Below are 12,372 nucleotides of genomic sequence, written 5' to 3'. Positions count from 1 at the left end.
GGGTTGTGATTCTTTGCAAATGAGGGATGTGTTCTATTGTGTTCAACTTTATCACAACTTGACTCCAAATAAACAAATGGTGTAGTATCAGTCATCTGCATCTAATTGCACTATGAATCAGGTATGAATAACACTACTGTATAAATAGCCAGGGCTTTCGCTAGGTCAGTAGCTATAACTATAAAATATGTTGCCTGGTTTCAATATACTTGCCCTCATTTTGCTTTGCCTCGCAGGTTTGCAACACAGCACACACGGAAGTTCAAGTTACACTAATTCATGGAGGGTTGGGCACAAACAATACGTTATACAATTTATGGTGTTATGACATAAAAACAAACTCAGATCATCACTGACTACGCAGGGGATTCTTTAAATGGACTTAGAAAGCACACCTTCTTTCATGAGATTCAGAGAGTAAGACCCACATCCATAAAACCCATTTCTCTTCACAGGTAAAGATAAGAGACCCAGTAAACCAGATTGAACAAGCAGAAGGCAGTGGGGAAGAAAATTCGAGCATATGAGTCCATTTTAGCAATGCGGATATGTATCCTCCCATGCCTCCAAGCTCCTGTTCGGCAATCTTCAAAACAGCAGAAGAAACTGGCACAGTCCTTCCCGTCCAGACATTCATACCCGTATTCTTCATCCCTCTCTTGAAGGTGGGTGGCATTGTTCATTTGAATGGTTGCTGATCTTGGGCGGATATCAATGGTCGGGGCCTGAGACAAGGGTAGGGAAGGAGAGGGACCACAGTTAGGTATATCTGGAAAATCTTTGCTCTTATCCACAAGGTCACCAATGTGATGATGAATCTGAAGATGGATACCAGGAGATTGCTATGACACCGTGATCTACAATGATAAAATTGAACTCAGAAGGATAGCACATTTGCAGATTTCAAGGTTTGAGCTTAAGCAGTGCAGCTGAAAATAATATCAAGCTAGTAGCTATAGCAAGAATATTGAACACCAAAAGAACTCAAAGTTTAAAGATTCAAATCAAACTACATGAAATCTTGTTCAGGATTATTAGATGTGAAATTGGTTAACATGAAGGTTTTGAATGATACTGCATGTGAGTGAAACAGAAATAAAAAGCCATCTAGTTTTGAAAGCAAATCTTATGTCATGCTTACTTGTCGGTAAATAGAAAACCTCATTATCACACAGCAAATGTGTTAAATGATGTTAATAGAAAATGGTAAAATATATATATATATATATAAATATAAACATTAAAGCTTCTAGAATTTATGTTACAAAGGCTTAAGTTTGAAGAGAATATGATATTATGCCTAACATTCTCCAGCTTTAAGCTTAAGAATGCCAGAAATATTTTCTTCCACATGTATGAAAATTTAAAAAAAGAATATAAGTCATTTTCAAACTCATTTTACCATTGAAGAGAAGCTAGTACTAGTTGTCTATATGCTAATCTAAAATTTCCTTCCATAATAATAATAAAATTTCTGTGAAACTAAAGGATTTGTTTACTTTTAATTTGTCTGAGTTAGCTTTGGATAATGTACAAACAAATCCTTTTTTCTCTTCACCCACTATCAGAATTAAGTAGAAATCTTTCACTGTATTTCATACAGGTAACAGGCTAATAATTGTCATAGGATGAAAGGATGGATATTTTAACTTAGTCTTTTAAAGACAGAATTTTCTTATAAAATTCACAAGAGCTGCTCAGAAAAATGGAGAGTAAATTTGCAAAGCAATATTTAATGTTCAATTTTTTAAGTGAGGATTTACGGAGTTAAATTAAGTTTTGAGATAATGTATATATGGTAGTGATATCCGGTGAAATTGAATCTTATTTTAATTCTGAGAAGAGAGGGTCCAATTTGACTTTGACATTTAGAAAGGCCCTTGTTACATATGACACATCATGAGGCTAATAGCTTTGGAGCTTGGTGTAAAACCAAAATTTATGTGAATTAGTATACAGTTATTGAATAAACTTTAGAAATTCACAGAACTTCCTCAGTCTTGAACATGTTATCATTAGCAGAGCGCTTAAATGTCTACTCATAAAAAAACAAAACACCATGTAAGCATCGATACTTAAATTCAGCAGTGGCATGCAGTGAATTCCCATTCCAAAGACATTATACCTTGAAGGAAAACATCCGAAGAAGCTTTGGGTTTGTAGACAGAAAAGAGAATAGCGTTGTTGTTTTTTTTTTTTTTAATAAAAAGAAGTGAGAAACAGAAAAAAAGAGACAAAATAAGATAAATTAAAAATACATTTTGAAAACATAGTAGTCAAACCAAACTGAAATCATGAACCCAGAAGAAGAGCTCTGAGCTTTGGATAAAGTTTATGTCTAAAGCAGGAAAATGGACCTTAGTGATTAGAGAAAAATCGTCAATAAATTATCCCACAATTATCTGATGGCAAAAGGAATCTTGTTCAATTGTGAATATACTTTCTTTGTCTGATATCCCTATATAAAAACAAAAGAACTACTAATTTTTTTTCTAATTGCCATCAACAAAGCTTTAAGAAGTCAATCTTGACAAAATAAGTCAAGATTTATTACACAGGAAAATGAAAATTTAACTTCTTGTTCACCATTTAGGCTTTTACTAGCTGTTATAAACTAATGAATTGGCTTAACAGGAGAAATTTTATGGTAATTTCATTTTCCTGCTTTTTTGATATTCTTTCCCTGTCTTCTCTTATCTCTGCTACTTCTATGACTCTGGATTAAGAAATCCTACTATTTCTATTTCTGTAACAAATCCACTCGGCAATGACACTACTGGTAGAGAAGAACTTTTTCTAAAGAAATCCTCAGCAGGCATCTGAAAGCCAGGCCTCACACCCTCATTATGGCTGGCAGGCAGTAATGTGAAGTGTCCAAAGAGCCATCTTCTTGGGAGAGGATGATATGGAAAGTGAAGGAGGGAAGGCAAATAAAAATAGCGCAACAAGGAAAGTAAAATGAGGGTAGAAAATATGAAAAAAGGCAAACAGACAGGCGAAGGAAGGGCAGCATAAAATATAGTAAACACTTGGGGAATTAAGAAGAATCCTTTCTGCCTTTATTAATCACCAAACATAATTATACGTCTTTCTTTATCTGCTACGAAGTCTCATAGTCAAATAAACATGTGCCATTTGCAGAATTTCATACGGGCTTGTGGAGCCATGTCATCATGGTATATCCTCGGAATAACTAGATTCCTTCCTTCCGTTTCAGGGTAGAAAGTGCATGAATCAGATAGTTTGCTGGTGTCATGGCTTTCATGTCTTAGAGTAAAGGTCAGTCAAGGTTATGAAGCCAGGATATATGAACACTACATTGGCGTGTATCTCAGAAGGATCCTGTGAGCCACACAGGGTGATCAGGTAGAAATATCATAGCTACAAGATCTCTCCAACTCTTACGAGGGGAGACAGTTCCTTAGACATTTAAATTTTTGTCTAACCCTTACTGTTTAAACAAGATAAACGAAAATATCCTACCTTTTTCCAAATCGTAGAGACACTGAAAGAAATCTAAGTTGGTCACTGTATAATCTACTGTCATCACCAATGACTAAATCTAGGATTTTTCTGTGATTTTCAAATGGTATTTTTTGTTTTGATTGTTTATCTCTATTACTGCATTTCTCATAGAAATCTTATAGTATGCTTATTTTTAATAATAATTTTATTTTATATATACAAAAATAAAGATCCATGGAGGTTAAGTAACTTCCTACACCATAATAAACCATTTGTTGTAAAATTAAAAACATGCATGCTAATATGGAGCCAATAGAAGTCCTTTAGTATTGACACACATGTACACACATACTCACAACACATGCACATATGAAGTTATTAGCAAAGTGTGGTGATTCTTGGGGCTTCCCAGTCTTGGATGAACATTTTAATTTAAAATATCAGCCATTTGAAATATTATAGTAAGTTGTACAGAAAGATGAAAAATAATAACACCTGGAATAATAGCAAATAGAATATCAATGCATTCTTCAGCAATAATTTAATCCCCACAATGTAAAGACAGCAGGTAGTCACATTAGGACTCAAGTAACTGGTGACCACAAATTTATCTTTATGACAGGACAGGAACTCACTCATCCTATTTTTAGTTTGAAGCCTAAAGGACAAAGCCTGGAATCCCGATAAGCTAACAAAATAATACCAAGTCGAACCTATGTAGTCCTTCTGTATAACAATCTCAATGATAGCAATGGGAAATAATACATACAGGGTTTTTCTTCTTTTTGTCTTTGTCCTTGCTTGGCTTCCGATTGCTGACAAAGTAATGTAGGGTCCCATACTCCACCAGAGCAGAAAAGACAAATATGAAGCAAACAGATACGAAAAGATCCATTGCAGTAACATAGGAGACCTTGGGGAGAGACTTGCGGGCGATGGTACTGAGGGTGGTCATTGTAAGGACAGTGGTGATACCTAAAGGGAGGCACAAAACAAGGGACAATGGTATAGCACCAGCCAGTTGATGACTTAGTCTCTTCTGAAACCAAACTTCTTTTGTGACTTGTGACAAGTAATCTCAGTACCTGGGAAAGAAGGTAAAATTCGAATATTCTCTCTGAAAACATTATTATGTACTAACTATCAGCTACGTGGGTGAGCACTAAATATGTACTGATAAATGTATTAGCCTTGAAAGGCCAAATTTTGGTAATATTCTATAATTCTAACTTTGCGTTTCCTATGACTTCCAGTGTCTCTGTCCAGTCCAGAAGTAGTACATCCTTCTGTATGCCATCACCAAGTTTGTAGTAAATTTTTTCTAGGGGAAAAAGATGACAAAGATGTCATCATTTAATAGTATGCATTAACTATTATTGACAACTAAGAGACTCCTGCAAGATAATCAGATGATCCTGACTCAATGGAAGATGTGGGGAACTCACCACAATTAGTCAGATTGAACAGAACATAGAGAAACTGCAGAGAAGAAAAATGGCATCATTCGGGAAGGGAGAACCAAACAATTTCTCTCTAAGGTATGGGTGATTGGCAGAATATGCTCAGAACAGCAAGCATAATCAAAACAGTTGAAAAAGCATTAAGAGAAGATAAAGTTGTCATATTTCTTCTTAATCTCTCAGGCTCTTATTTGTCAGAGCCATTTTTAAATCATTTAACTATGTTTCGAAAAGCATATGGCTCTTTTGGTTCATTTCATCTTAGCTTAGCAGTTGAGTTTTCACTGTACATAATGGTGTCATTAAATCTCACCGAGGGATGAAAATGGGTGCTAGTTGAAACAAGGTGACAGGAAAGAATAGGCTATAGGAAAAGAGAGAAGTGATCAAGGGAACTCTACGGATAAACGCCAAAGGCCTTCCTACTGACTGTGTAGTGATTCATCTCTCTTTCCATTTTGCACTTCTTGTGACAACAGGCATGTGTCTCATGACCATGGTAAACTTAAAGCTGAGCATAGTGCTGGGTCTGAATGTGTTGTAAGAGGAAAATAAGAAGCAAAGAATGAATGAATGATATGCATGTGAATGTCAAAGAGACCTCCATTTGAGAACAGGAATCCATACTTTTGCTATATAAGTGAGAGTTAAACGCCATTTGGCCAGGTGGCAAATCCTTTAGTAGGGAAGTCTAATAGAAGGAAGTTGGGCTCCTGGCCATGGGTCACACAAACAACAACTATCCACGAGGCTAATATTTAATAAAGCGTCAGTAAGAGTTAATAATTGGTATCATATATTGTAAGAAATAAAGTTCCCTTCTTAAACTGAAAAAGCTTTACTTGGTTGTCTATGCACTAATTCATATTAGAGATCTCGGTTGTACCTAATTACAGCTATTTTTTATCAAAAACTTAAAAAATAAATTGGAGCCATGACCTTTATTTCACATTTGGGCTTCTAGCCACACTTGACCTATGACAAACTAAAATGTCAGTGTTTACAATGGATAATACAGATGAGTTCATTTTAGAAAACCTGGCATGATGGTTTGTGCAATCAAATTCTGGCACATAAATTATATACTAACTTGGCTGAGTGGAAGATGATCACTGCCAGTTAATGTGTAATATTAAATAATAAGTTTATAATATTTTTCGGATGTTGCTTGGAGCCACAGGGAATAGAATTACTATGGCACCAAGAATAACAAGAAGAAGGCTGGCCAGATAGCTCAGTGGACTAAAGCGCCTGCTTAGGCAGGTGCAGGGGCTGGGTTTGATCCCTGGCTTGCCGTGCCAGCCCCACCCCTGGGGCACCCTGAGATGGTGAATGAGACTGGGCATGGTGATGTGTGCCTGTAATCCCAGCGTTTGGGAGGCTGGAAACAGGAGGATCACTATGAGTCTGATCTGTATAGTGACACTCTGAAGACCCTGTACTAAATCCATTAAAAAGGATAAGAAGTAGAAAAGTTAAAGTTTTATCTGATTCAACAAACAAAAATTTGATACCTTTAAATGGGTTTTAAATCTAGTTTTACTGACCACAGAGAATAGACTCTTCTTACTTGTGGTAGATGGTAACTTTTGCTAAGAAAATAAGCTTTTCAAGAATGTCACCTCCCTTCAAATTACTTGAGTGAAAAACTCCCATTTTTAAATTTTCATACATCATCCCTATAGCATATTAAACCTCAGTAGCTACCATCCGTGTACCAAGTTACATACAAACTTTCTCGGCTTCAGAATAACTGTTCCCCATGTGCCAGCCAGGTATGCTCAGAAAACAGCTGGCACCTTTGAGCAATGAGGGCCTCTTTAGCTCATTCGTAGGACAAGTCAGGTCTAAGAATTCTTCAGCCATAAGCTTGAAGTCTGCAGGCATTGTTGCTCACAGGTATCTCCTTGAACTCTTGAATGTAAACACAAGATAAAGATACAAACTATAACTGCATTCTAAAAGGTGACTGAGCACAAGAACTATCTTTTTTTTTTTTTTTTTTGAAAAAAAAAATCTTAATACTCAGCCCAGGCTTTTGACAAATTAAGTAATCATATTATATTTGTTCTCATAGCATAGTGCTGAGTTTCAATAAGAATGCTTTCAAAAGTGCATGCCTGAGATGTAAATAATCAAGCAAATGGTGTACATACATAACATTCAGGGTTCTCTCCCTCCTTCCTTAAATCACTGTGATCCTTTCTTCCAACGTAGTCTTTTGCCAGTGACTAATTTCTAGTTAGTGACTGAACAAGGTATCTACATGGTGATAGAAGAGATTTTGGCCAACAGGAGTCCAGGCTTAAAGAGAAGAGATTAAAGGCCAGCCAGATAGCTCAGCAGATTAAAGCACCTTTTTAGGCAGATGCAGGGACCAGGATTCATTTTCTGGCAAGCTGTGCTGGCCCCACCCCCGGGGCACACTGAGACAGTGATTAAGACTGGGTGTGGTAGTGCATCTGTAATCCCAGCTCTTGGGAGATTGAAAACAGGAGAATCACTACAAGTCTGATCTGTGTAGTGAGACCCTGTAGGCCATGTAGACCCTGTCCTAAATGCATAAAAAAGAGAGAAGAGATTAAAATCTTTCCTTTAGATACAAAGGAAAGATCATTTTGTATTTATATCTACAAAATAGGATAAATTTACAGCTACTTTTGCTTAATTCAATGAGAAGAAAGAGGTGTACTAACAGTGTTTGAAAAAAAACAAAAACAACAGTGTTTGGACAGAATATCCTGTCTGCTTCTTGTACTATGGATAACCACTAAGAAGATAACAATGTACAATGTATTGATCACCAAAACGGTCCTATTAATCAGTGGTGAAACTGTCTCATTCATATTTATTTCTCAATAAAAAAGAAAATTAAAAAAATAAAATCTTTTATTTAAAATGCCTTTGGGGAACAACATTAACTGCAATACATTGATACAATTTTTCCATCTATACATAAGCATATATATCAATTAAATAACCATTAAAGCAACAGCTATGTGGTAAGCACTACACTGGAAAGAAAAACAATTTATGTTCTGACCTGAGAGTCCAACAAGCAAGCATTTAGCACCACACATTCTATTCACTAATGACAAATAGTGGACCTTAAGTAGTAGGTGCCATGTATTTTTGGTTTGTTTCAGAATAGCATTAGACATTTGAATTGCTGAATAGCACTTGTAGCACAAAATACTGTGTATAACAGGAAAAATTAAAATAACTTCATTGTGAAACAGATGGGAGACTAAATTAGGTTTGGAAGAGGACAGATATGCAAAAGATGTTTTCTCCCGTAATCATTTCTGGCCTCCATTTAATAACCTAATACAACTCATTTCATCAGAAAAAGACTATAGTGGCTGTCATTTCAGAGGCTTTACCCTCTTCAGTGCACTTTTCATAGGATAATTTTAAGCAAACACTAGAAGTGAAATACAAAAAACAATAACATGTCTTACACAAGAAAACTTGTGATTTCTAAAGAATAATGGGCATTCCAATGTCATACACTATTTGTGACTTGAATTCCAGATTTGTTGAAGTTCAAAAACCCAAGTTTGAAAAAAAAACCCACAATATTGGTAACAATTACATGATAGCACTTCTTTAAGTCAAAGGACTAGCAGACTAGCAAGGTATGTTTATCCAGCAGTGGATAAAGGGGCAATTGTGGTATTATAATTCATCTTTCCCTAGATTTACACTTGGGTAAATCTTTTGAGGTTTGTGTAGCATGAGTATTTCATTCATTGACCTAAGTTTTAGTGTTCCTGGGGACCTGTGGCTTTGTTTTAGTCTATGTAAGACTCTTACTAAGCTGAAGAAAAGATGTGAAAATCTGATACTAACATTAATATCTAAAATGCACTGAGCTAAATCTCAACTCATCTTAAAAGTCTTTTGTTCCTAAAATGGTACAGGTCAGTAAGTTTTTCCAAAATAATGTGCAGGGCTCTTTTATCAAGAACAAATACCACCAAAATAAGTATGCATGTTTCAATTAACAAATTGATAGTTGTATTCTGGCAGATGTGTCATAAATGGCAAAAGAAGACAGAACAGTCTGACTTTTAATGTTTGGATCCTTGTGTTGTTAATACTGCCATGCTGGCTGATTTCTAGCTATCTATGGAGAACTAAACACAGAAGTAGGAAAAGATAAACTGTTCTCATGAGCTGGTAGGAGCAATTGCAGCCTGTTAATGACCAGAGACTAAAACAAAATTCTGTAGCGATTAGGTTTTAATTTGTAGTTAAAGTAAAATTATTTTAAAATGTATTAAAAAAATTTACTGATGTAAGTAAGATAGAAGGGCAGAACCAGAAAAATTGAAGACTGGTTTCAAAGTATGCTGGCTTTATTTAAAAGAAAACAAATGAATTTCTGTGAAATTACAGACTGAATTTAAAGCACATCTCTTTAGGAAGACAAATAAAGAGTTGTTGTATATGGTACTTACCTAAGGATACCGCAAAACAAAGAAATTGTTTTTACCTAAAGATGTTCTGGCTGGAACAGCATCCTTATTGATCCAGAAAGATACCCAAGACAGGACCACGATGAGCGTGCAGGGAATGTAAGTCTGGATGGTGAAGTAGCCCATCCTTCTGCTCAGGTCAAAGTAGACTGACATGACCACGTAGTCTCCTGGGAAAGAGCACACAGTGCACAGGTTCACATCAAAACAGGATGCACTTAAAAGTAAGTGTGTTTACAACTCTTCTGCACACGTATTTATTTCACAGGGAGGATTTTAAATGTGTGCTAACTTCCAAATATTTGAAATTAACGCACAGTCAGAAAATAATGCCCTTCTTTAACAAAGTCTAGTTGATAATTTGTTTTTCTTTAGTTTTTTTGTTTTTTTTTGTTTTTTTTTTTTTTACTAGAAATTGGACTCAAGATTTTGAGCTTGCCAGGCACATAGTGTGCCACTGAGCTATATCCCAGGCCTAAGCCTCATCATTTTGGAAGCAATGTAACTACTAAGGATAAAATATTTTAATACATTGATTGTATTTTCTTCTTTAAGATGATTCTTTATGTTGTCTTCTTTTCATAATTGACACACAATGCATTATTATTATTTTTTCATTGGGGAAATTTCTTTTACAAATGTTTATTCTCCTTCAAATGTGGTCCACATGTTTTAGACAATATTTAACTTAAAACTTCTATAGAGCAGAGAAAAATATCTTCTTCCTGACATGGATAAATGAATATTTCACTCAGCACTTATTAAAAAAAATTCAGATTTTACTGAATCACATGTTATAGTAATCACTAGTTTGTAGTATCAATCTCTTGTACTGACCTTCACTGTATATGTCCATGAATAATAATCAATGTCTCTCACCATGACACATTCCCAGCCAGAGTTTTTTTTTCTTTTTTTGACTCCAAATAGATATGCATTCATATACACTGGGTAAATTAACAAATCCAAGGGTGGATCTCAAAATTTAAATATAAAACCAAAAACATCCAAAAAGTAAATTAAGAAATATTCAACATAACAAAAGAATGCATATAAATAATGGAAGGAATACACTACTAAAAAGTACTAAGAAGTCAAAGAATGATGACACAGGTATGTATGAAAATAATTTACTGTAAAAGATGAAAGTCTTTGATTTCTCTATAATCATGACATATAAACAAATTTTCAAATTTCATCATTCTGTGAATCAACAAATGGGATCCTGTCAAATTAAATAATTCTGTACAGCAAAGGAAATCATTAATATAGTGAAAAGACAGCCTACTAAATGGAAAAAATGTCTGCCAGCTATTCATCAAACATCGGTCTCCAGCGGGCTGGAGCCATTGCTTGTCAGTGCAGTACCTGCCCAGAAATTGTGAGGTTCTGTGCTCTATTCCCCATACTCCCACAAAAAAATTTACCTCTATTATTTTGCTTCATTCTAAATAAAATGGGAGCATTTTAATTTTTGAAACAAAGTATACTGTGGATTGATATGTACAAGAAGTTACTATATATTTACACTCTGTATGTTCCCTTAGAGCATATCATTTCAGAATGATAGATACATGATGTGGCTTCTTCTTTCTTAATAAATAAAATTTAGTTTTTATATATATCAATAATCAAATTCATATCATGTTTTCACTTAATTGTGTGGCTTTATACCTGTGTTTCTCTCCTTTAATCTGATTTGAAGAAAAAGGTATTATTTCTTTTTAATTTTTTAAAACATATAAAATAGTGATAGAAAAGAATAGCATCAAAAAATATGAAAGAGGCAGGGACATAGCTCAGTAGAGTAAACACCTGCCTGGCAAGCACTGGGTCCTGAGTTCAATCCCTGGTACAGAAAAAAAAAACAAAAAACAACATTTGGGCCGGAAAGATGGCTCAGTAGAATAAGCACTTCCTGGGCAAGTGCAAGGGCCTGAGTTGAATGCCTGGTTCAAATAAATAAATAAATAAATAAATAAATAAATAAATAAATAAATTTACTAAGCAAAGTAATAGGAATTAAACAATGGTTCCTGTATTACGTGATGCTGTCTTCAAATTAGTTGGTCAGACTACCAGATATAAATGTGGAAGATTGGTTTAAGATTAAAAAAAAGTTGTTAGAGATTCAAAAGAATAAAAAGAAAATTTTAAACATTAACTGCTCTTTTCTAACGATGAGCAGAAATAGTACAATTATCCAAACTATTCTACATACCTACCTAAAGATATCTTTTTCAATTCTACCATTTGTCTTTACATATGCAACATCACTAGTCATTCAAGAGATATAAAGTAATACAATGCTGAGAGGGCATCTTATGCCTGAAAGAATGGCTATCATCAAGAAGTCAACCAACAACAAATGCCAGGAGGATGTGGGGGAAAATACCCCTTCTCCACTGTTGGTGGGAGTGCAGTTAGGTACACCCATCATGGAAATCAGTATAGTGATTCCTCAAAAGCTAAAATCATCATACCACAGGAATATACATCAATACCTTTTATCCATGTTTATTGAAGAATAATTTGTCATAGCTAAGTCTTGGAAACTACCCAAATGCCCATCAAATGAGGAATGGATAAAAATGATATGAAATTTTTACACAATTAAGTATTATTCATCCATAAACCCATCAATTTGAGGCTTTTGTAGATAACTGGATGCAGCTAGAAACTACACTGGTAGATGAAATAAATCAGATCCTCATGTGCAGACTTTGTATTATCTCACTAGCATGAGAACCTGAAAGAGTAATTAAAATTTAAAGGGTACAGCCCCTCTCTCTCTCGCTCTCTCTGGAAACTTCTACTCCTCCCATCCAGCCCAAGCTCAGGCCTAGTGCCATTGTGCGGGTGAGCTCTTGGGCTGGGCTGTGCTGCTTGAATCTCCCGGGATCAAGCCCAGACCAGCCCCAGAGTGAGTCCTTCACCTTCATTCCCAGAGTGAGTCCTTCCACTGC

The 12,372-nt window shown here is 35.3% G+C and overlaps 1 protein-coding gene across 1 annotated transcript in view; it reads right to left on the bottom strand.

Moving 5' to 3' along the window:
• Nucleotides 1-449: 449 nt before the first annotated feature.
• The window catches only part of Gabrg2 (gamma-aminobutyric acid type A receptor gamma2 subunit), a 97,932-nt gene continuing 86,009 nt past the window's right edge, over nt 450-12,372 (bottom strand). Inside the window, exons 7-10 of the mRNA XM_004629470.1 lie at nt 9,424-9,576; nt 4,235-4,440; nt 2,126-2,149; nt 450-725 (exon numbers count right to left, since the gene is read on the bottom strand). Coding sequence (XP_004629527.1) covers nt 450-725; nt 2,126-2,149; nt 4,235-4,440; nt 9,424-9,576 — 659 coding nt within the window. The remainder of the gene's footprint in view (nt 726-2,125; nt 2,150-4,234; nt 4,441-9,423; nt 9,577-12,372) is intronic.

The sequence above is a fragment of the Octodon degus genome, unplaced genomic scaffold (genome assembly GCF_000260255.1).
Source record: "Octodon degus isolate 3935 unplaced genomic scaffold, OctDeg1.0 scaffold00029, whole genome shotgun sequence".
NCBI lineage: Eukaryota > Metazoa > Chordata > Mammalia > Rodentia > Octodontidae > Octodon > Octodon degus.
Note: the sequence above shows the minus strand (reverse complement) of the source record. Positions and strands in the feature narration are given on the sequence as shown.